At 33.9% G+C, this 26,468-nt stretch overlaps 3 protein-coding genes across 3 annotated transcripts; all 3 read right to left on the bottom strand.

Annotated features, from left to right (window-relative positions):
- Positions 1 to 353: 353 nt before the first annotated feature.
- LOC147411224 (prohibitin-1, mitochondrial-like) lies at positions 354 to 5,152 on the bottom strand. Its single transcript, XM_086446178.1, has 5 exons — positions 4,876 to 5,152; positions 4,082 to 4,198; positions 1,272 to 1,442; positions 834 to 1,046; positions 354 to 721 (listed from the first exon to the last, which is right to left on the bottom strand). Exons 1-5 carry the CDS (start codon positions 5,050 to 5,052, stop codon positions 524 to 526), a joined length of 876 nt encoding a protein of 291 aa, XP_086302304.1. The 5' UTR covers positions 5,053 to 5,152; the 3' UTR covers positions 354 to 523.
- A 5,899-nt stretch (positions 5,153 to 11,051) lies between these two features.
- On the bottom strand, positions 11,052 to 12,092 carry FLA13 (FASCICLIN-like arabinogalactan protein 13 precursor). The gene has a single exon (XM_086446170.1). The coding sequence runs from the start codon at positions 12,084 to 12,086 to the stop codon at positions 11,253 to 11,255; it is 834 nt and encodes a 277-aa protein (XP_086302296.1). The 5' UTR covers positions 12,087 to 12,092; the 3' UTR covers positions 11,052 to 11,252.
- Positions 12,093 to 17,544: 5,452 nt separating this feature from the next.
- Positions 17,545 to 24,884, bottom strand: LOC147411222 (MLO-like protein 12). The gene is made up of 14 exons (XM_086431897.1): positions 24,768 to 24,884; positions 24,584 to 24,641; positions 24,265 to 24,479; positions 24,002 to 24,118; positions 22,381 to 22,441; positions 20,885 to 20,973; positions 20,108 to 20,182; positions 19,619 to 19,707; positions 19,431 to 19,480; positions 19,301 to 19,341; positions 18,893 to 19,063; positions 18,739 to 18,774; positions 18,529 to 18,657; positions 17,545 to 17,913 (listed from the first exon to the last, which is right to left on the bottom strand). Exons 1-14 carry the CDS (start codon positions 24,882 to 24,884, stop codon positions 17,545 to 17,547), a joined length of 1,617 nt encoding a protein of 538 aa, XP_086288023.1.
- Positions 24,885 to 26,468: the final 1,584 nt, after the last annotated feature.

The raw sequence follows: 26,468 nt of genomic DNA, 5'->3' as shown, positions 1-26,468 counted from the left end.
ATTACCTCATTTCATTGACATTCTCTGTCTACAACACATCTTTCTAAAACCTTTTCAACATGCAAGGAAGTGTACTTCTCACTGGTGCTATCATCTCAATCCATCCTTCTAAAACCTTCAACTGCACATGTTCTCACCGGTGTTCTCATTGTGTTTGTCGAATTAAGTTTTTCAAAATACTATTCATGGACCCAACAAACGTTTCACTTAGAAATTTTGTCGGTAGTCACATCTCAATAAGATTGTGTTCTGCTCATTCTTGAAACACTCAAAAAACAGCAATGAGACTAAGGGGAATCCTGGGCAGACTGAGAAAGCCAGAGATATACATTAAATTGAACTGCTCTTGTTAGTAAAAGAAAACTCGTTCGGATTTGATTAAAAAATATAACAGAACAATCTGTCTCAACTTTGTCATACAAGTCTCATGTTCCTGTTAACCCCCAAATTTTTCCGTCTACCAAAATTATTTAACTGAGCAATTTGTCTAAAACCAAGTTTATTTATTTACGAAATTCTGTCCTCAATTCTTTCTGCTGGCTGTCTCCAAGTTCATTTTCTGCAGATTCAGCAACAACTCATCGGAACCTAAGAACACCCGGTTGGCAGAATTTGAGATTGTATGTGCTATTTCCCTTGCAGCTTCAATCTTCCTTAAAGTGATAAATGCCGGATTGTTGGAAATGGCTTGACCAATCAGCTGAGCACTTGTGGCCTCTCCCTGGCAATGAAAATTTGTGAGATGTTATCCCAAAAAAGCAAGCATAAGCAGTTACTTCAAGGTAAATATCAAGACCGAACTCCCAAGTCTCAGATTGAACATTTTTGCTCACCTGTGCTCTTATTACAGCACTTTTCTTGTCTTGCTCTGCTTTCTCTACGACAAACTTGGCACGCTCAGCTTCTTGGGCAGCAATCTGTTTGGCTTCGATTGCAGCCGTAAACTCCTTCCCAAAAGTAAGGCTAGTAATGGAGACATCATCCAGAGCAATGTTGAAGTTGGCCGCTCTCTCTGTCAATATTTTCCTTATTTCCCTACTAACAGCCTACAAAGAACAATTATAATAGTTACATTCATCAACATAGGAAGGGAATAACAACCTACCATATTAAGTCAAAAGTTAATGTGATCGGATTGATTGGAGCTATATGTGATTTGCTGAATTATTTAGGTCAATCGGGAGAACAATAGTTAACTGTAGCATCTTTAACACTCAAAGATGACAGATTTACCCTTTTCACCATTGTGAAGTAAAGCAGAAGATGTGTACCTCTCTCTGAGTAATAAGCTGGCTGGCATTATATTGTGCAACCACAGCCTTCAAAGTTTCATGGATTATTGATGGAAGGACTCTCTCATTATAGTTCTCCCCAAGAGTTCGATATATTGTAGGTAACTGGTCTCCCACAGGTCGAGTAAGAACTCGAAGCCCAATCTTGACCTGTTCCACAAAAAAATTATTCCAGACGTTATTATGGCAGACAAGAGACAAGATCCTCCCCCAAAACAATGAAAAGCCATGTTACATAGTCATAAATACAATAGAGGCAATCCAACAACTATAAACTTCCTCAATTTAGTTTCTTCATCAGCAGATGTGCAACCAATTATTGATCCTACAACTGTAGCTAGACAAAGAACTCGAGAGAAAATCAAAATGCAATACATCAAAAATCACTGCAAAGATCTTTGCTAAATACAAGCAGATGAAACATGTTGCAAGGTAGAGATTCCATGAACTCGATAAGTTTTTAAAAATACAAACGAATCAGTGATTCTGTTCACCAAAAATCTTTGAGCTAGAATGCTCATATACTGAGATTCCACCTTCTGTAGATGAAACAGGATTTTTTTTCTTCCTTCTGACAAATAATGCATGGGCTATAAAATAGCTCATTTTCTTGCTTGCTGCCTTTGGTAATCATGTTTGTGCTCTCGGCCATTGTAGTGGTTTACATTATATCTTGAAATAAAATTTATATCTGATGCATAAAACGATCAAATATGAAGAGATGGGGCTTTAGATGTCAGGTTATTCTGGGAGACAGCATAGAAGGCTTGGATGCATGGGAGACCAGAGGGTATACATGTCAGAGAGGTCAACCATTGAGATAATCGTTTTCCTTAGACAAACAATGAAGAAGTTTAAAGAAAAGAGGAAGCACATGTTATTTATTTGCTTAGAGAAATCAAATAACAAAGTATCTATAGAGTTAATTTGGCGGGTATTAAAATTTGGGATCAAAACCCTTCTTTCACACTTAAACCAATTTAAAAAAAAAGAAAAAAAAATCCTTATGCGGATATAAGGATTAGGGGTGCAACTTGGTTCGGTTTGAGGTCAAATTTGAAACCAACATAGGTCGGTTCCACTAAATAAGAACCAGAACCAAACCAACCCAAACCGAACTAAAGTTGGTTTGGCTCGGATCGGTTCTACGGATTGCCAATATTCTATAAATTGTAAGTAATACTTTTTAATGAAAAAACAAACATATAATAAACATAAAATTGCATACAATAATCACTAATCTATCCATAAAAAATCCTTAGTTTATCCATAAAAACCACTAATATATGTCCTAACTGCTAAAATAATTCATAATAATTATTATATACATATATATTTATTTATGGCATAGGGGTTCGGTTCTTGGTTTGGTTTGGTTCTATACAAGCTTGATCCAAGAACCGAACCAAATTGATCGGTTCTCCATTTTCGTAACCCAGAACCGAACTGCAACTTGTCCCAAACTGAACCAAACCACCCCAAAGCTATTGGTTTGGTTCGGTTCTCGGTTTGAACAGGACCAAGTTGCACCCCTAATAACGATAATAGTGAAATGCATTAAAGCATCACTCCAAGTCCAAGGCAATTGGCTCTAGTAATAGATGAAGTAGTTGTTCATATTCATGAAGGTGTTCTCGGTATATATCATTTGTAGCTGAGTAAGTGATAGTTGATGAGACTATGAGGGGGATATGAATAATCATTTTGGATTCAAGGGATTTAAAATAAGTTTTACCAAAATAGAGTACACGGAATGCAACCTAAATAGTGCACTAGTAAAGAACTGCCAAACAATAAACAACTAAAGTGACAAATTTTGATATCTTCGCTCTGTTTTGTGTAAGAATGGAAATCTTGAAGAGAATATTTTCCATACACTTAGAGGCTGATGCACTTCTAAAGTGCTACATGGTTGACATATTCCCATCAAATTAAAGGAAAATTTTATAAGGCAAATTCAATATACTTTATGGAGCTAAATGTTTGATAATCAAGAAACACATACATAGAAGCATAGCAAAGAAAAGGATGTTGGAATGAATGAATGAAAAGACTAAAAAAGACAATCATAAATGAACACATTCATGAAAATGTAGCATGGCTTAATAAATGATAAAATAAGATAGTTGATTGAGATGGTTTCATAATGTGCAATGAAGATTAATAATGGTAACAATGAAAATAAACATGTTGGTCGAAGGCTCTAAAACAATGAGTGGAAAATCAAAATGGTGTGGATTGAGATAATGAAAGCATAGATGAAAAAAAGAAATGACTTAACAGAAAATATGGCTTTTGATGTGTGGAGTATTGTTCCCACATCCTAAGTTCAAACCCCCTTGAACCCAACTTCATTTCCTAACCACTAACCTTATCCCTATCAAAGAAAAAAAATGGCTTTAAATGAATGGATTTGCTTATCTAAAAAATAAAGTAACTGAATGGGAACATAATCATTCCATCTTGAGGTTTTTTTTTTTTTTTTAAATGACAACAGTGATTATGATTTTTACCACAACTTATGACTCAATCACCACACCACATTTCAAAGGATGAGTAATTGTATATGCTACTGTGTCAATTAGAGGAAAAGACAAATCAATAGAAATAGAATCAAACCAAAGATGCCCTAGTCATATAGATGAGCAAAGCATAGAAATGTTTACAAACAAAGAATTCAAATTATTGGTAAAGGTTTTAAAAGAGAATTTGACAAATAGCCAATTATATATTACTGATACATCATCACAAATACATAGTTTCCTATGATATATGGAACAAAAAAATACCATTTGAAGATCACGACTTCCTGAAGTACTCTCCACGAGATGGGGATGTGTGCGGACATCATAAATAATCGGCCTATCAAACCATGGAACCATCAAATGTGTTCCTTCGGGATAAACCTGTACACATAATCTTGGTGAGCAGATATCACCGAAAAGAAAAAGTTAACCTGCCCAAAACAGTAGAAAAAAAAAAAAAATTAGAGACATATTATGAATCTATTGATGAAGCGTGCATAAAATAAACCCAATCTTCCAGCATCATAGTTTTTCCTTTTCTCATCCAACTTCTAAACTTCATTTAACTTCTAAACAACCGCAAAAAAAAAAAAAAAAAAAAAAGTACACAAACCCATGTTATGTATCTAATTGATTGAATGTATCATTCAGGGGACGGAAGAATGTCGCACGCTAGATTTTGTGGAGGCTTGCCTATCTTCAAGACTTCTATTGGTGATTATATGAGTAATCCTTTTGAAAATTGAGGTGAAAATCCCTCCAAAATTTCCATAATTTTCTTGCACATTTGGGACCTTAAGAATCATACCCAATTCAATAATTATATCTATTTTTTAAATTAGGATTCATGGTTTGTAAAACCTATACTATTAAAGCAAACCCATACATTCAAAAGCACAAGTCAAATTCGTAACACATGAAATCTCCATCCAACACAATTTTCAGGAAAAACAAAAAAACAAAACAGAAGTATGGGTTGATCCCATTTTTGATTTTCCATACATATATCGATGTGTGAGTTTCATGAATCCATATAGGGGAGAAACTATGAAGATAACCTTGTCTTTGACACCAACGATACGGTTGAAGACGATAGCACGATGACCTCCCTCAACTGTATATAGACTGTTAAAAGCTGCATAGAGACTTAGCGCACCCACAACTCCAACCTTAGCCAGAGCAGAAGCTGCACCTCCACTTGGAACCTTGGGGACTCCAACATTCTTGAAATTCATTAATTTTTTTTTTTCGTATTCGAGAAAAAAGAGAGAGAAGGAGTTTTTGCAGGTGGTTTAGGGTTTAGGGTTTAAGGGTTGGGGTTCTGGTCTTGTGTTTCAAGTTTTAAAGATTGATACCAAATTCTCATGCGGTTGAAGTTGTAAAATCTCAATCTTGTCCCTTATATGGGTTAGATGGATAATGGATTAAGTTCTTTGTATGGTTCGGATTTGGATCGGATCAGAATGGTTATGTGTCAATCTAATAAGTATTGGATCAGACCAAGAACCAACCCAATAAGATCAGATCCTTATTGGATCATTTTTAAATATCAAACATTAATATTAATATTAGGAATAAATCTCACATTAATATGTAAAATATTAATAAATTTCATATATTTAAGCAAAATTTATAAAATTGTATATGATAGAAATTGGATTGAATCGTGACCCTACACGTGGTAAGATTCAAGAGGGGTTGCAAGGATTGGAAGAATTATATTTCAGCATAGTTCAACCCCAAGATATGTACAGTTTAGATCAGCTCAGTTTGATTAAGGTGAATTGATCACTTTTTGAAATAGGAGAGCAGATGGTTGAGATGAACCAAGCTCTTGATGGGATTAGGAAAGTATCCCAAGAATCTCTTAAGGAATGATCATGTTGATTACGTTATTCTCAAATAGATAACTTTCTATTTAAGAGTGCTCAACATGACTTGTCAACATAGCTCCAAAATGACACAAAATTAGTGGGTTTAGGTCATAATAGTGTCAACCCGTCTAACACGATTTATTAATCAAGCTAGGTCTAAGTTAGGGACATCAATCCATTTTGACACATTTAAATATTGTGTCATTAACATATCGTTTTAACTCATGAAACATTGGAGGTTTCTCAAATATTAACAATAATTTAATGATTTTTAAAATTTCTATTTTTTTTACTAGAATTCACAAAACTTATTCATAATACATTCTATTTATTATTATTTTTTTTTCAAATTTTATAAAATATAGATGATGTTTTAAAATATTTTTCAAATAAATAAAGGTTTAAGTTTTTAGTTTGGATAAGAAAAACACTTACATTACTAAATTAATAAGGAAAGATTCAAAACTGCACTATCTTATGGCATCCGAAAACATGATCCTATGTTACAAGGATGTAGATGATAAAATTTTAAGAATGTTGAACTTTTTTCTGGTGGTGGAAATTGAATTTATTTTTTTCACTTAAGATTATAATTTTATTGAATAGATTATATGGATCGGATCAAATTACCTATTTAATAAATGTGTTAGATTCGGATTTAACTTTTTGACATAATTATTAAATGGGTTGAGATAGATAAACCTATTTTTATCTTATTAAGGATTTCTCTTAATGAACCCAAATATCCAAAAGAGGAAAGAAATGATGTGTCAACGAATATGGTAAAAACAAGGGATAGGCCTATAAAATTAAAAGGAAGTCATACTTGAAAAGACTTTTGGATTGTGATTCCGTTCTGTAACCCTTACTTTTTGCAACTTAGATACTAACTTGAGCGTTGGAGAACATTTGCCAGGTGCCACAATAATGCCCCAACTTAGCTGAAGTAGACAAATTCACCATTAAAGCTACCATTGAAGTGTTGAGGTGTGTTCTGGTAAATAATAATTTTACAAAATTTCTTTGATAAATAATTTCTTACACTATTTTGGATTGGGGCCTATTTGTTTGGGACATGGTTGGTCTATATTTGATAGGATATAGTATCAATTGGATCGTTAAAGGACCTCAAATCCAAAATTTAGATTCGGATCGAAATGGATTGAATTTTGGGCTTGATCTGATCCATTGACAGCTCTCGCTCTAGCTGACGAGCATGACTGTAGCCGCCCATGGCTTAAACTGAAGGGTTATCAATGGGCCCGTTTGGGCATGCAAAACAGGTTGGGTCAGATCAGGATTACACAATATTGGATCGCGTCTATGTTGAAAAAGTCAAGACCAAGGCCAACCCACACCAGCCAATAACGCGCTTAAGGCTGGGACCATTTGGTGAGTATTTGAGTTACCTTATTTTAAATCTCCTTATAGGCTAATTGAAAATGACCCAAAACCCTTCATCTTCAACATCTACCTTGTAAAGAAGAGAATGATATTTCTTCCCAAATTTACTAAGGTTTGCAAGGACCACATAGATTGCCATGTTGATCTTATGACACCACAATCCTCTAGATTTCATGGCTTAGATTAGATTTATTTATTTATTTTTTAAATTTGACAGGCCCAACGGTTAAAAATGACCTTTTTTTTATTTTAAAGTTATTAAATTTTTTTTCTCTATTTCCATACGACGACATCCTTAAACCTTGCCATGTCAGCCGCATACTAAGACCGCGTGCATTCATCATTATTCTAATTGATTTGGGCTCAATTTTGGACCAGGATTTGGGCCAGACAAGGCTTGACAACCTAGGCACAATCTACGATTTGGGCAAGGACCGGACTTGGTACGGGGAGGACCAGGTTTGATGTGGAAAAATCAAGCTGGGCCGTATGCTTGTGGGCTAAATTTGCATTCCTAGGCCAGCTCATGATTTGCTTTTAATATTGAAATAGGCCCAATCCAGCTTGACTCAGCAATATCATTCAAATTCTAGAGTGGGGTAAGTGGGTTGGCCGATTTTAAAAGAAGCATATATATTTTTAAAAGTGGTGATTTTCTGACGCCCCGTCTCAGTTGTGTATCCCGAGAAAAATCATCTATGGTTCGGGTGCATAAAAAAATCATTATTATATTTTTAAGTTGAAGAATGATTTTCCCCTTTCACCTTCACCCCCATCACAGAACCGTACATCATTTGTCTTGGGATATGTAGAATCGTTAATCTTTCTCTTGTGTATCCCAAGGCAAATGATCATAGTTCTGTGATGGAGGTGTATATCTTTTAAGTAAGCTAAATATTTTAGAGTAATTTATCAATCTTTCTCGGACATCTGAGAAATTTCTCCTTTTCAAAATATAACTCCTCAAAACAATTTTTTTTCTTTCTTATTTCAGCTAAGCTCGAAAAAGTGCCCCTCGTGAGTTGTGACCATTAAATTTCTTTCCTCCAATTTCATCCATATGGCCATCACTAATGGCGATAGAAATAGACGTTACAACATACAATCAAAGGTTGGTTCACCGACACTCACTATATGTGTTGGGGAGCATTTGAAGTGTGGTAAGCAATGTTTAAATTTTTAATATCGGTTTCCATGGTCCAACCAAGTTTGAATGGATTTTGTAATTAAATTTGTTCGTCTAATAAACCATTGATTTTTGTGAGTATTATATCCTTTCATGAATATAAATAAAGGTATCGAAAAGGTCCCATCGAATTAAATCAGAATTCGAAATAGGTCCAACCAATTTGACAAATATTCAATCCAATGATTGAATGTAGGTTTAACTGACTAGACTACTGATATCAAGGGTTTTAAACCATTGGTGCTAAGTATAATAGAAAAGGTCCACCAACTCATAAATGTAGAGGTCCCCATTATTTGGTAGCTTTACCAATAATATCTGACTTGATTGAAGAGTACTTAAACAAATATTTTTCGAATTGAGTTAACTTCATACACACTATATTACTGCTTTAAGAAAGTGCTCACCTCAGATAGACATATACACCAAAATTAGTATCCCTTCAATATAAGCAAATATTCATTTTAATTTACTTATGGAATTGACCTTTAGAGAGAACCAATCCAGTCTTTCTAATTTTAGTGTGTAGGTACACCAAATGGCTAAGCGTTGGCTGAATTTGCATATCAATTGATCCAAAGATTGTGACACTTGGGGACTTTCGAACAATGTCATCAAAAGTTTGATGAAGATGTCTTTATGGTTGTCTAGTTGTGGTACGTAGTAACTATACGCACTAATTGAATGTGGATCCTCTGTAGCACAAGTTTCTTATAGATCGCTATAACACTGTTTGAATGGTTGAAAGTAGGCCTGTCAACGGATATGTATCCGATCAGATACTATTATATCCGAATTCAAATCCGAAAAAAAACAATACTATCCGAATTCGAATTTGAATCCGATCGGATATCCCTAACAAACATTTGAATTCGAATCAGAAAAATATATCGGATATCCGATTCGAAAAAAATCCTGCAAAATACCATCGTCTTCGATCTGTCGGAGTTCGCACAGTGTCGAAACCCCCGAAAATCACTCCGCTTATTCGAGAGAGAGAGAGAGAGCTACGAGAGAGAGAGAGAGAGAGAGAGAGAGAGAGAGAGAGAGAGAGAGAGACGAGAGAGAGAGAGAGAGAGAGAGATGACCCGAAGATGTGTCGGAGTTCGCACCGTCGAAACTCGAAACCCTCGATTTCCTCTTAAAAAATTATGACTGGTTCGAATCAGATCGGAGAGAGAGAGAGAGAGAGAGAGGTACCTGATGCTTGTCGGCCGGAGAAGACAGTGTTGCGAAGTTCGATCGAAATTCATCGTTCCGAATCCATCACTGGTTTCTCATTTTAGCTGGTTAGAGAAGATAAAGTTTTAAAGATAACATTTCGTTGTATAACACAAATACGCATCACCATATATACATATGTAAAAATTTTGTTGTAAAACATAAATACATGATATATATATTATATCGGAGCGGATATTATCGAATCGGATATCGTGATATCCGAATTCGTATCCGAAACGCATTCGAATTTTCAAATGACATCCGAATCCAAATCCGAAATCCGAAAATTTCGGATAATATCCGATTTTTCGAATTCGAATTTGAATTTCGGCTATCCATTGACACCCCTAGTTGAAAGAATGTCATATCAACAATACAATAAAATCTCACCCTTGAAAAATTGGGAGTTCAGTAGCCACATTTTTTAAGTATATATATATATTTTAAATCAGATCTAAACCATGATCACAAGAGGGTAGGGATGTTACTTTTTATTTTTTTATTTTTTTTTTATTATGACTATCCGTGGTGAGAGTGCTATATGGTTAAGGCCTCAACTCATTCTGACCTGAGTTATATGGGTATGGGTACAATTTTTTATCCGATTAAGAATTCAGGTAAATTTGTCCATTATTATTTTTATCCAAATTTTTTTTATGATCAGATATGGATATGCATCCTATCTAATTTGAATATCCGTTTATCCTAATTTAATACAGTAAATCCACAATAAAATATATGTATAACCCAAAATTAATGTTTTTCCATCATCTTCACAATGAGTTATACATATCCAACTTGGATATTCGCTTGAAATTTGAGTACAAGTGGGATATGTATATTCTTTAAAAAAATGGATAAATAGTTGGATATGAATATCCTTAGCATAAGTGGGTAAAAAATCAGATATGGATAACCGGATATACTGTTAGGGATTAAAGATATGGAAACATTTTCATTTGACCCACTGCCAACCCATTGCCAGCTCTATACAGGGTGTTGGGATCTATTTACTGCTGAAGCATCTATGTATTTTGTTGAAATTATTGAATCAATCCTTTTTTCAATGTTAATGTATTGATCGTACATCCGATTTTGTAATTATTTATATTCTTTTACAAAAATGATCAACACTGTTTTGCACCAAAAAAGAAGAAAGTTATATCTAAGAAAAATTTGATGTAATTAGTCTATAGAAACACCAAAAACATATAATTAGTCTATTTTTACTCTTTATTTTCACTCCTCATTTGTAATTTTGCTTGTGATAGGATGCACATAAATATCATGTTGGACAAACCAATCACGTAAAACGATCTATGGTTCTGTGCCCTTGTCACGTCAGCTGTGTACCAAGATCGTGTGCATTGACTCTTTAATTATTTAAATAAAAAATAATCTTATAATCTATTTTATTTTATAAAAACATTTATAATTATTTATATCATTATATGTAAACCATGAGAGTAGCTAGCTTAAATTCACCAGTGTTAGTTATGTCCAAAACAGGAAAAGAAATAAAAGAAGGGCCTCGTATTCTTCAATGTAAAAAAACCAGATCAATTATTAATTCACAAAACAATAAAGAAAAAAAAATTAAAATAATGACATGAATATAGAAAAAAAAAAAAAAAAAGGAGGAAAAAAACAACAACAATAAGAATATAGAGATGAATGCCAAACAACAAGTGGAGGCAATTATCCCACGAAGAACAACCATATATACCATTACCATCCATATCTCCCCTCACCAGAGAACACTAATGCAAATCAAACCAATCCCACTAACCAAACCCAACCCAACATTCCTCCCTTTCAAACCCGAATTCGAGTCCTCCGATGCCGAGGGCTCTCCACCTGATGATGTTGGGGACTTCTTCGATGCGTCTGAAGGAGCTTTCGAAGGTTTTGGAGATGCTGCAGGAGGCTTAGGCCCGAACAGATCGAATGGTAACAACACCTTATCCACTTGATAAATCGCTAATGGGAAATCCTGTCGAAGTGCATTGTTAAGCTGAGTCTCAACAATACCCGTCGATACATTCACTTGGTTTGCAGCACTAGTGAAATTAAGGCCAAACGCTCCGCCGTCTTGGCCAGTTGCCTGTGTTCGTACCGGGTTGCTAACAGTCTGAAGCATGGCCAAGCTATAGTATTTAGGCAAAATGTGGTACAACACAAGCTCGACTTGTTGTTGCACTGAGAGTTCGTTAAGTGCTCCGGCCTTTAGGTTGTTGAATGCGTTATCGATTGGAGCAAATATGGTCATGCCTTGGTCGGATGAATTGAGTTGGTTTTCGATCTGGTTAGCGACTTGTGTTGATTTAAGGAGGCGAATTAAAGTGGTGTATTGGCCAGCCTTGTCGAGAATTCCAGTGAGATTGATAGGGCCGGGAGGTCCCGGGGCAGGAGCCGATTGGGCATGGACTTGTAAAGGAGTGATGAAGAAGAGAAATGGTGTTAGGGAGAGAAGAATGAGAGCTAAAGGTGATGGAGAGGCCATGGGAGTAATGAGAGTTGTGGTGAGTGTTGGAGATGGGATGGGGGGATTTATGGGATAAGATGTGGGAGGTGGGAACATGTTGGAATGAGCTGTCTATAAAGCTGAATCAAGACAAACCCTACAAGCAAAACAAATGAATAAAATGCAAATTTTTTTTGTCACTTTATATCCTACTATAGATGCCCTCATTTACTAAATTACTGTATATCCATTATTATATATAAAAAAAAATCAATTAGGACTAATGGTTTAATCATTTAAAATGAAGATCAGTTTTACCTTGACAGAAAGTATAATTAAGTCCAAGGTTCTGAAAAAAAAAAAATGAGGAAGATAAAAGGCCTAGAAGTTTAGGTAATAAGACAATATATGAATATATTGAAATTAATTAAGGTAAAATTTAAAATAAAATTGAATAGGAAAACAAGATTCCTTCTATTGACATAAAAAATTCAAAATAACATTTCCATTATTATTTTGATAATCTGGGGTTTGCCTAATATATAGACCATGGTCTTGTCTAAAGATTAGTGTAGGGGGACATGCAATGCTTGCACATCACTCGTACCAGGTAATTGAGGGTGCACCATCACGGGTGGCCTTTGAGGAATTAATGCTCATACTGGGTATTGAACGCACGGCCTACGGGTGTTACACAATGTGAAAAAAATCCAAATTTGACAGACCAAAGGGTTAAATTGGAGTTGAATTTTTCATTGTCAAATTTTTTTTTTCGACGGGATAAAATTATCAAATTAATGAAGGATGGAAGAAATTCAATAGCTTTAAACCATCAAATTTGTGAACATCAAGAATTTTGACAGTTTTAGACCGTCAAAATTTAATTTCTAAAATTCGTGGACCTTTGTCCGTCAATTTTTTCTATCGAATTTTCTAATTTTCATGTAGTGTTTACTGCTTATCAGTCTGAAATTGCTATTGAGTCAACCCTTTGGGATTAACACTTTCATTATTATTATGAAAAGAGTAAGTAGTTCTAGGTCCATACCAATAGCTAGCGGCAGTGGATCTGACTTGTCGACCTAATTGGATTTTAGAAAGATAGAGAGTCTTATGATCATAATCGTTATCTGATTTTGGAACAACCCACCCCTAGATCCGGAGTGATTCACAGAAGTACGTAGTTGATTCATTAGTTCCAAATAAACATTTCAAAGAGTATGAATCGGAAAGTATCATTCACTTGGTATTGGATGAATTACCTAACATTTGGTCTCCAAGATCTTATTCTTAAATTATTATTGAATTAGTAATAATTAATTGTTAATCTGGTTGTTCCCATGTTAGCTTCACGGGGTCAAGGCGAGGATATTTTGGTCATTTATGCTGTTTTAATAAATTTGAAGGTAGTTGCACTCCATTTAATTTCATTGCTCTCACCCTAGTGGTTGGCAGCCTGGCACCACGTGGCAACTGGGGTACTAGTGTCCAAATACAACCGACACAGCAGGTAGAAGATACATTAGAGTATAAGGAATTATAGGTTTCTTGACCCCACCTGTCATCTCCGTCTATATGCTCCTAGTTAATATATCCTAAAATAATTGGTGAATTTGCCAATTATGCAGATGGTTGGGATTGAATTGCAAATTTCAGGATATTTTTAAATTAATTTAATATTTATATTTATATATAAATAATCAAACCTTTTAATTTTTATTTATTTATGCTTTAATTAATATACATGATTTTTAGGGACTGTTTGTGGTGGCCTCTTTACATTATACATTGGTGCTAAGCCTTGATAAAGGAGGATTATGTTACGTTGACACCATGTGTAGAATACGTTATCTCTTAAATATATTTATGGAAGGAATATGGTTGTACAAAATATAAATTATTAATGTTCCACTAAAATTTTAGATTATATGTATATTTACCTAGAGTGTGAATCGTATATATGCACTCAGGGTGGGGGTTAGAAAGTAGAAACCCTCCTCTCACATCTAAAACGTTGCCATGTAAGCCACAATCCATGGAATTAATGCTTAAAATCTCTGATTTTCAAAATTTTTTGAATTGTGGTTTACGTTGCAAGCGTTGAGGTGTGGGAGGAGGGTTTCAATCCTCCACCCTGACTTTATATAATCCGGCCTCATTTACCTATTATATGTGGAAGCCTTGGACCCATTGTTGGGTTGAGTCCAATCACTTTTAAATTGATTCCTACTATTTATCTTTTTTTATTTTATTTTATAGTACGAGGTAATAAGGCAGGAGTTGCCACTTAGTTTTACTGATTGGAAATTAAATTTGACTTTGAATTTCTAATAAGAGTCAGACCTTAACTTAGATCTATCATGATTCGAGGATTAGGTTATGAAAATAGAAGCTATTAGGATTGGGTTCCACCCGAATTGAACTGGGTCCTTACTTAAGGTCCATAGTTTATTATTATTATTATTATTTTAAAACTAATCCATTGCTCTCTCCATATGTTTTATGGAGATCTGGACCTTTGGCTGGGTTCCTAGGATATGAAGGTCTGACATCTGATCCATTGAAGGTGTTTGGGTTTGGATTGAAATTTATCATATAGATTTAAAAGTGGTCTAGATTATTTGTTAAGTTGCTAAGGTGCATTGGTCTAGCTTAGATCCAGGCCATTGAAGGGATTTAGATTGGTTTGAAGTTAGATGATGTGTTTAGGATAATTTGTGCCAAACTAGTCAGGTTGGGTTTGTGGTATGAGCTAATCTTATAATCTAAGCCATCGGATAAATTTTGGGCTCCGTTGAAGTTTAATGATGTATTTGGATTATTTGGTTCCTAGGTTGGGCTTTTAGGGGTTGGGTTCAAATTTGAGTCATCTAAGGTAATTGGGTTCAATCAACTAGGATTGGTATAATTGAGAAACTTTAGTTTTTGGTATGAAGAATTAGGGAGATTTGGTTTTTGGCCTCTTTTTTGTTATCTTTTTCTTCGTTTTTCTTTCTTTCGGAAGATATTTGCCTCCACAGTTTCGAAGGTTACTGGAAAATTCGATTCCAGGATATAATAAAGTGTAGTAGCACACGATAAAATCTGTTTGAATTTGCACTACTACAACAGATCCACAAATTACATAGAAAAATATTGCTTATTTCTTTGATATCTTGACCCATCACCCAATATTATGGATGGATTGTATTTGTAATGCACCCTTTTTAATGGGTTTACACAACCCATTAATTTTGTAATTGAGGCATCTGATGGATCCAATCAATCATAAATATCAAAATACAATGGTTGAGATGGAGGGTTGCACTATTTTCGTATGACCAAAGGTCAACTTGGTCAAATGACCAATTGGAAAGTTCACCTCATAAGAATATATCCAAGCTTACTATACATGCACTCACCATTTGAAATAGAGTGAATATTAACTATGGAAAATGATGGAGTGACTGCGACATTCACTGGGTTTCACACTGTGCTGACATGGAGGTGTGTACGGAACCATGCATAAATATATTTTTTCAAGATACGTGTGAGAAGCATCTATGGTTCTGTGCACACCTCCTCATTAGCGCTGTGTGAAATGAAGTGAATAACACAGTCACTTCAACACGGCGCTATAACTATATCAACTCTCCTAAGAAATATAAGAATAGAATCGTGTTGGAGTGACCTCATATTTGATGTAAGACATCTACCAGAGGAAGATCAAAATTTTCAGACGGAATTGACTCAATCAAATTTAGTCAACTCGGATTTGACCAACCTGGTTCGAGTTGATCTGGTTGGGTCAATACTCAACCCAATTTTAATTTTAGTCATATGCATTTAGGCTATTTTAGTTTTACATTATTTAGAAGTAGGTTGGTTTCTATTTCAACTTTTGAAAGTTTCTATTTTGTTTAGTTTCTAATTTGTTTAGGTTTTAATTTGTTTTCTAATTTTTATTTTTGTTCTAATTTCGTTTTTATTCTTTAAGTTATAGAAAGTTTCTATCATTTATAGATAATTTAGAAAAATTACTTTTTGATATTTTAGAATGTTTTTAACTTGTTATGACGAAATTATGTATATGAAGAGTTTCAAAAATGAAATTTAATCAATTCAATTATATTTTCTCTCTTAATTACTTATTTTTTAGGCAGATTTACCAAAACATGCACAACATTTCGATTAATTCCGAAAACGGTACACTGTAGCAATTAATTCTGAAAACGGTAAATTTACCGTTTTCGGAATTAATTTTTTTTACCAAAATGGTAAAAACAGTAAAATGTATTTTTTTATACCGAAAATGCCCTTTTTTATTTTTTGACTGAAATTACGAAAATAAAATTGATTTTGGTAAAAAAAAATTATAAATACATATTATTGTTGGATTACCGAAAGAGAGTGAAACTTTTTAGTTGGATTTTCATTTTTTAATGGTTAAAATTATAAATATATATGTAAAACAAAAAAAGGGTATTTTCGGTAAAAAATATATATATTTTACTGTTTTTACAGTTTTGGTAAAAAATATTAATTCCGAAAACGGTAAATTTACCGTTTTCGGAATTAATTGCTACAGTGTACCGTTTTAGGAATTAATTTCGAAAACTCTACCGTTTTGGTAAATTATTCTATTTTTTAACTTCATACTTTATTTTCTTTTAAATGATTACTTCTTTACCTATTATATCTATTGATTCACATGCTACGTCACATCGCATTTTCCTAACGTGAAAGTGTATAAGAACCATAAATGCCTTTCATCGAGATATGAGTGAAAAAACATCTATGGTTCCTATACACTTTTATGTCAAGAAAGTTAGATGTGAGATACAATCTTGAGGTCACTTCAACATTATTCATAATAACGAACTTTCAATTTAAAAAAGATTAGATTCAAGGGAGATTTAATGACAAATTTATTTCCCTGACAGTTGAGGATTCAAGCTTAAGTAAAATAAAATATAAAGTACAAAAACATTTGTTTAATAAATTAAATTACCCTTTTGATTTTGCAATTTCTCAATATCTTTTGACTGGCAGAAGATAATTTGGTTAATTGCGCGAGATGTTTTTCACAACCATTGGGTTATTGAAAGTGTGTGCATCTTTATAATTCATATTTTAACAGATTCGGCCATGGCTCTAGTTGCATGTATTCAAGTTCAATGCTAATGGTTTTCAAGAAATCATGCCCAAATCATCTTTTCTAAATCAAAATTTAGAAAATTATCATCTGAATTTCTTGCCAAAATTTGTAATTAAACCTTTTTCTTTTATTCTTCATGGCATTCTTGCTGATCAGGATTCTAGTGGCTCCAAAATTATTTTAGTATAGTGCTGGGTCGTGGTCCTTCCCAGCTCCCATGGGAGTAATATATACATCCTCAAGAAAATAAATATACATACACTTTCGATAACAAAAGACATGGCATTGGACAGTGGAATGGAGGAATGAGATTCATTTAGCTGACCCCAAATCCTTGTGATAAGGCTTTGATGATGATGATGATGATGATGATGATGAATAGAAGATGAAGATTAATGTACAAGATAATAATATTAGAGGGACATTAGCCCAATAAGTCTAGATATCCGATGCAGTTTCATCTAAGGAAGAAGTGATGTTTTCAATTTCCTTCCTACTTCCCAACTCTTTCCAAGAGGTCCCAAAGGATATCTCACCGTCATAGGTACCTTTAGTGATGATCTTGTGTTGTGTTGCCTCATCAGTGTTTTCAGGTGTAGGACTGCTTGTGAGTGGCAGGGGAGGGACATGGTCGTATTCCTGAAGACCCGACTCTATGTCAGACAATGAAGTTTCGGTGGCGTCAGTTGAATGTTTCGTTGAATTGGATTTGCTTCGTGACAGGTTCCGTCGTGCAAGTTTGCGCCATTGTTTAAGACCCTTCACAACACTGTCGGTGAATACAGTTGCCTTCATGCTTGTACCCATCTGCTCAACAAACAACAGTGAAATCAAGATTCATTAGAAAGATAGTGTAATCTAGTCTCAGACTTGGGTTAATTTTGCAATGTGCACCTCTGAATGGAACTACCCTTGTCATATCTTAAATTGTGATAAAGATGGTGGGAAATATGGGTAAGTACATATAGTATTATATTGAAATATTTATTTTTATTTTTATGAATTTCTAAGAAATATATCAAGATGTTTCTATTTTCGCAAGATCCAATATGAAATTTTGTGTGATAGTTTCTTCTTGTATATATTTCGGTACATCACGAAAGATTTTGGTGAACGGTAAATGCCGACCATTTAAATATCAACCAAATTAATAAAATATCAGGTACATAAAAGTCAGATTTTGGTGAGAAAATTCCAGCATACAATAAAATTCGAAAGAAATATATTCTTTTAGAAAATATTATTAAATTATTCTAAAAGTAACAAAAGAAGAACATAAATTACTTGTAGGAGGGACTTGTACATGACACAAATTTTATTATTAATTAGTAAAAATAAATTATGATTAATTTCGATAACAATATATTATCTTATTTAATTCATTTTAAGCAAGTTAACACGTTCATATAAGTTCCCACGTACCTGCGTGACTAATACATAGAGAGGGAGGGTCACATAACCACAAAGGAATTGAGTGATCACACCCATGGTGATTCTTAGAGCAATGTCAACTGTCTCTCGATGGAAGCAAGATCTTAAGCCGTACTCGTACTGTTGTTGTCGACTAGAGTGATCAGTACTTACTTGGATTCATTATTATCCCTTAAACTTTGAATTAATTAAGATACCTACCCATGTCCAGGTGAAGAATGCTAGTTGAAAGGAGTTCTGCAAGGAGGCCCAATAGCAATATATGTTCAGGATCTAAACATATATATAAAAATACACAAAATTTATGACATAGATATATCACCTATATGGTCATTAAGGTCTATTAATTCTTTACCTGGAATAAGATAAAATGGATGATATGAAGAATACATTGTGGTCGACCAAACCAGAAGAGATCGTCATTAGGCTTGACAAGCAAAGCCCCTCGAACGACCGTCTCTTTATGACTCTTCAGACACATTTTAGTTATAATAACTTCCAACTTTGTGCCCACAATCAGACCAAGCTGCACCAAAAAGTTAACAAAATAAATTCAATGCATGGTTGAGGATTCAATGTGTATTCCTGAATAATCCGATTTTTCAATTATTCAACCATTTCATTTTACTAAGTTCAACCTTAACGAAATTAGTCAACATTTATATGCTTCGATACAACAACAAGATGTTATTTTTGTACAAATAGTTTTGATTGGTTACTATATGTCAATTAATAACAGAAGTATAATGCTTCTTGATCTCACCAGTAAAGGAATAAAGGGTAGCCAGAAGTAGTTATAGAATCCTGCATGTAAATTAAGTGAGAAACAGATTTTGAACAATAAAACAAATTGAATCTAAACAAGATTATATATTAAAGAGAAGAGATTGTACCATGTGCAGAGAAAACCATTAAAACTATTGACAATATCCATATCCAGACGCTGCAGAAACATGTAAGGAGTTATATATTTATAATGCTGAATTTTACATTTCCATCACTTACGTGTATATGCAATATGTGTGTTAGTTTATTTGATTTGTGTGAATTGGAGTTGTTGGTAATTTTATGTGAAGTTTACCTGATGCCTACCACCTGTACGAAATCTCTATCGTAAACTCGAGCGAGGAACTTTTGGAAATCGAAATTGCTCCCTTCTGTAAAGTGCGCCTAAATAATCACACATTATAATCAGGCAAACATTAGTACTGCACTGTAAACTTGTGTTGGCATCTCAATGGGTTACTAACGTTGGTTTCGGATTAAAAAAAGAGCTCGTGCCTGCTTATGGAAAGTAGAAATGAAAGCAGTCAGTCAAGTTCCGAATAAATGGGTAGTCTGATAAAATGAGAAAAATAACGAGTTTTCCAATAACCCTTAGAAGGATCGCGATAAAGGAGTTCGGGGGAAGTATCCCATTTATTTTACATATTGATATTTGGTATCAGCTCTAGATCCAACCAAGACTGAAGGGGACTGGGTTCAGATTACAAGTAGACTATACTAGTCAGGCCAAAATATGCACTTTATATCACATTACAATGTAGTCTTGTAGCTCAATTGGACTTACCACGATGAACCCATTGCGGAGGGTGAAATAATCAGATTTGGTGACGGAACTGCTGAATTGTCTAAGGAAGCAAACCTAATTCAAAAAGAAAAAAAAATGTTAATATTCTTCTTTAAGAGTGTTCATGTATCTGATCATGTGTAGCACCAATACCATGATGTTGAGCAGCGATTAGATTCGTTGGTTGTGTGAATAAGTCAATCAAGCAATAAATACTTGATCTACAATTAGTGGAACAAAAACTAAAAAGTGCAACAAGATTGAACGGTATTACAAATATTTAATATATAGTATGTCGAACTTCCTTTGTAATATATTATATATTTTGGTTGTAGTTCCTAGGATTTTCAATTTCAAGTTTGGATCCATGAAACTAGAGCAAGTGTGGAGGCTCAGAAATGATCAGAAATCAGAAATTGAACCATTTCATACTCTTAATAAAAAGAAAAGAGATTCCAATTTACGAGTCCCACTTTTAAACGACCAGCTTCAAAATTTTGGAGGAATCCCCCTCCTACATGCATAATCTTTGTGAATATTTCACACCCCCTACTTTTTTGTTTATATTTGGGATACCTCCCTCAAAGCACCACGTATCATACATCTAAAAGAAAGGGTTCTACCAAATTTTTGAAGGGGGATAAGAGCTTGAAAGTTTTCCCTCAATTTAGTATAAAGATTCTAATTATCAATTCTAATATGTATATTAGAATTCTCTAACAATTCTGTCCATATATTATAGATGATTAATTAAAACAATAGATTGAGAAAACTTACTGGCCAGATCAGAAAAGGTTGGCCACTCCAACACTTCAGGTGTCGCCTTCCAAATGATGTTTGACGAGTAAGTCTGAATCTTCTTGGATCTGTATATTTGAGTTTTTGGTGAAACCAAAAAGGGACAATGACTGCAAAGACCTATTTTTTGAAAATATATACCAAAAAGTCCATTTTGAAAAATTATGGACTCTTTAATGCTCATTTGATCAAATATTAGTCTAAAAAGGAATTTTGAAGCAAAAATGTCATAATTACCCTTTCAAGGATTTGTAGGATTTAAAGAAACGTGTTTATTTGATAATATTTGTGACACTCCCATGTTTTAAAGTTAATGACATGCCCTTGATTATGGTCATCTTTTACATATCAATGAAAAAAAAATCTTAATGAAAGAAGAAAAAAAATCATTGTTTTCTCTTCCCAAAACTAGTAAAATCTTTAACTCACATAGATGATGATGACGATAACTACAATAATGACGATCATAATAGAGATGAGTATGGTCATCATTATCAAACTGATTTCATCTATTGATATTAGATTCATTAAAATATATAAATAAATTTAAATAAATAAACCATAATTTTAAAACTCAGTTTCAATCTTTATCGATTTGATTCAACTAAAAAATTAGCAAGTTGACTCAAATGAGTTAAATAAAATTATATTAAATTTATGAATAACTTTTAATAAATAAATAAAAATCATTTTTAATTTTCACAAAAATATTAATAATAAAAAAATTTGTCAAGTTTTTTATTTGACTCAATATATTTTTAGATCAAATCACGTAAAGTTGTTACAAGGGTATTTTAGGCATTTTTCTTAAAATATTCTTCAAAAGATCCTTAATAGATTAATACTTTATTAAGTGGGGCTTAATTGGTCCTTATTCTTTACTAAGAGACTAATTGGTACATATTCACAATAAACAGTAGTTAAATATAGTCACTTTTATATGAATGGGGCATATAGAGATTCGAAGGTGTGACCTGGGGAGCACATTCAGTCTCCCTTACCATTCAACTAGTCCTTAGAGGTACCTAAATACGATATAAGAACATAGTATAGTATTATAATATTGGTGATGCCAACTAGGGGCAGATTTACAGTGGGGGCACTTGCCCCCTCAAGAATTTTCAAAGTCTATGAATTAGTGAGTTATTGGTACAAATTTTAACGATGGATAAAATAATTTGCCCTTATTGCCCCCATAATTTTTTTTCCCAGTCTTAATTGCTTCCACAACTATTTTTATTTTCACTCTTAGTTGCCCTCACAAATTTTTTTTTACTCTTGGTTACCCCCACATGGGCAAAATTCTAGCTCCGCCCCTAATGCCAACCATCCCAATCGTTTGTAAGTTTGGCCATTGTCTTCATCAGCTAAATGTACGGATTGCTACGGCTGGATTTTAATAAAGAACTATGAGTGAATGTAAAAATAATAAAAAGATAATTGAATTTCAAAAAGAAGATTATTTAAAGGTTTACCATTGGCAATTTGATATTCAAGTGTTCGGGTCTCCTCCTCCCATGTTTTCCACTTCCTCATCTAAGCATTTTAAAAATGAAAAATTATACATAAAAGTCAAAGAAAATAAAACAACCTCAATATATTATAAAAAGAAGTAAGAAATAAGAAAGATACCATGAAATAAAATAAATCAAGAGATGCTGATCGGGCCCATGCAATAGAAATTTTCAAGAAAAAAATAAAAAATTAATAACACTGTCATTATTTTGCCACATATTGCTGCACCAGCCATATTTAAGAAAAGAAAAATTCTGAACTAACTTCATTGGACACTGTTCAACAAGGGTGGATTTAGAGTGGGGGCACTTGCTCTCACAATAATTTTCAAAGTCTACGGATTAGTGAGGTATTGCGACAGATTTTAATGGTGGATACAAAAATCTGCCGGTACTGTTGGTCCCACAAAAAAAATTTTCACTCTTAGTTGCCCTCACAAATATTCTTTTTCTTTTTTCTTTTTTACTAAGACCCTGCTTGTACGAAGCAAATCATTTGCAAATGCAAATGATTTGTTGGAATCTAATTTATAAATACTTGTTTACATTCTGAATTTTTTTGCATGAACCTCTTAAGCCCTTCACAAATTTCAGCAAATAGTTTGCAGTCCAAAAAGTACTGCAAATCATTTGCGGTGTAAATCTTTTGCATTTACAAAAGATTTACGCAGTACCAAGCAGGCCTTAGTTGTCCCCACAAAATTTTTTCCACTCTTGGTTGCCCCAACGTGGGCAAAATCCTATGGATTAGTGATGTAGTGGTGCACAGAGAATTGTGGATTTCTTTATTTGTATCTCGAGAAAAGAAATCCGTGGCTATCTGTGAACAGCCACATCAGTTCAGTGTTGAAACAGTGTCCAATGAAGGCAGTACCGTAGGACGACTCCAAAAGGAAACAATCACAAAATATTTCTGGTTGCTGTTTTTGTAAGTATATTAAAAAACACGACCGGTTCAATAATTTTTCTAAAATACTATAACTTTTTTTTTTTTTTTTTTTCTGTAAAACACCCTATTTTTCAAAAATAAAAAGTAAAATTACTCACATAAATTCAATCCAGGATTTCATGGAATCCCGGATGAAGAGATCACATGAAGCCACATGTATTGAGGACCTCCCCAATTTACAAAATTACACACTTTAGGTGCTGTGCAATTTGTAGATTGGGGTCATGTGAAATTCCTTATTGAATTTTCCGTGACCAAAACAATTTCTACTATTTATCAAATAAACAATGTTACAGCCATTGAAAAAAGATATTTTTCAATATTATTTTCATAAAAAATATATATTTTCTTGACACAAGTTTAAACTGATGCTTAATACTTTGAATACAACGAAGTTGACTTGCATCATCAAGTGATATTAGGTTGTGTGGACTTTGGAACCTTTGACTATTGTAGCTTATTTGTGCAAGGGTCATGCATGTAACTAAGTTCTCACTAAACCATCTTTAATTCTTGCCCTTTAATTAATATTTAATTGGGTCAAGACATATAAATCCCTGCAGCCAAACACGCCAATATAATCGAAATTTTTTATTTACTTAAAGGAAAATTTCATGAATGCGACATTCTTACCTTAGCTGTCCCAAGACACATGGTTAGGACACAGTATAGAACATGAAACACTGCCAATACAAAGATGAAGATATGGAGCTGCTCCACCCCTTCCCTTGACAATAGAGAAATCATTCCCTGTGTCCATCACCAATCAAGACATCGATACAATCAGTCCTCCAATTGGAATAGCCAAAACCCAATTTTACAAACATTGAAATAGAAATAAAAAATCTATGTAGAATTTTTTATTAGAAAAACTTGAGCACCGTGTTACTCCTCACCTTTGACTCACAGGAGGATTCATTTATAATTTCAGTAGGAAGCGACGAGTTTGAATTCATAATCTGAGTTGCTGTGAAAACTTCTGGTTCTTTAGAATCATGGGGAGGTTTGCAAGGAAGGAAGGAGTTCCCAATGGCTTTGGTTACGCAGATTTTAGATATGGGGACTTCGCTGATCGTCAAGAGTAGCGATATGAAACCCAATATCATTAGTTCTACACTAAGCCAAAAAGAAAAAGCAATAAATTCCCATATGTTAAAACTATAATGATAACTCACTGATATATGTTTTAAGAGAAATTTAGAGACTCAGACTGACCTGTTTTGATCTTCCCCAAAGCCCTATTGAGAGACTTTCTTTTCCTTGTTTTGAAGAACTAAAAGAGAGAAAAGCATCTCAAGTGTCAAATAGGTTATTAGTTCCACAGACATGCTTGCATAGAAGTATACATACAAGGTTATCAAAAAAAAAAAAAAACATACATACATACATATATACATACATTGGTTAGAAGGTTGAGAGCAGCCTCAATGAGAATAGAGAGGAGAATGAGGACCAAGCAGACAAAGGAAACTGCCCATATCGGTGTTTGCTCGAGGGAACGCTGCATTTCTTCCATCCAAGCTTTAACTTTTCTCCTGTTTTGGGGTTTTCTTCTTCTGTTATTTGTGTTTTCAACAAGGAGTTGAGCATGAATATATAAGCTTTTGTTTGTGTCAAGTGTGATGGGGTCGGATTTGTTTGACACGTCAGCATATGACCCTCCCATCTTCTTCCCTCCCGTACAGCCACCTAATAACTTGGAAGAAAAACAGAATACTACTAAACAAATTTTCTCCTCTCTCCCTCTCTCTCTCTCTCTTTTGAAAGAAATACAGAATTATATTATACAACTTCTCTCTTTCCACCATAAAGAAAAATGCTAAGCTGACAACACTTTGCTGACGTGAAGGTGTGTACAGAATGTCAGAGCCATAGATGCTTTTCCTCAAGATACTAGTCAAATGCATCTATGATTCCATGCACACCACCACGTCAGTGCAGTGTTGAAAGAAGTCAATATGGAACGGCTCTATTATAGAACAGGATGGTTATCCCCCTTTGTCTCAATTTTTATCCTTATTGTCTTTTATCTTCTTTTCCCTTTTCAAGAAAATCCCTTCAACAGTTCAATTTTATGAACACTAATTTGTTGTTACGAAATTGTTGTTCTAAGCTGGCTTGATGGCACCTGTATTGAAAAAACCAAGACTGATTGGTTATTTAGAGAGAAAATTTCAGCATAGAATATGTACATAGAAAGGTAAAGGCAATGAAGGTGGAGGAGTATTAGTAAAAAGTAGAAGAAAGAAAGCAATAAAATTGAAGAGATATTCTTGAAAAATGATGAAAGAAAAAAGGAATAATATTAAATTACTTCTTGAGATGCATTCAAGATTGAAGTTTTATGGGAGTTAAACGTTGGAGGAGACAACTATTGTGTTTTTTATTATATAAATATAGTTATATGGACAGAAGAATCACCTATCTCTATGGACCACATGTCCACGTGACACAAAAATAAATCACGATCAGATATGACATGTATGTAGAGCATAGAATTTTATGAACTCCCAAAAGCAAAAATTTTAAAAAGAAAGAAATTTCATCATTGGATTTAAATTTTAAATTTGGCAATTCAATGGCCATGCATCCATTTTCAAACTTAAGCCCTTTTCTTTTTTTTTTTGAAAATCTCCATTTTCAAACTCAGTCTAGATCACAAAATCTAGAGGGCTGAGGTGTCATTTGGGGCACATGACTCAAATGAGCACTTCAATGGAAGCTCCACATGGTCCCTTGGTCTAAGCAACCTTTTCCCATTTATAAATTTAAAATGCTCAAAAATAGTTGTAGATATTTGATCAATGGCCATGGGTGGACTTATAGTGAGGGTAATGTCGGGGCACTTGTCTTCACAAGAATTTTTTAAAGTTATAAGAGTTTATATACTACTACAACTGATAACAACGATGAAAAAAAACATCTGCCCATTGCCCCCACAAGAAATTTTGAGAATTATAAGGAGTTTAGTTGCCGTCGCATGGGGCAAAATCCTGTCTCCACCCCGGGCATAACTCACTTATTTGATACGTTGCGATGCAAATTTGGAGTCATTGTCTCCAGTCTTCTTACCATCCAAGGAATGAAAACTTTAACCATC

Source organism: Akebia trifoliata, chromosome 1, assembly GCF_017979445.1.
Source record: "Akebia trifoliata isolate Shusen 1 chromosome 1, ASM1797944v1, whole genome shotgun sequence".
NCBI lineage: Eukaryota > Viridiplantae > Streptophyta > Magnoliopsida > Ranunculales > Lardizabalaceae > Akebia > Akebia trifoliata.
The sequence above is the reverse complement of the archived record's forward strand: the minus strand, read 5'-3'. Positions and strand labels throughout refer to the sequence as shown.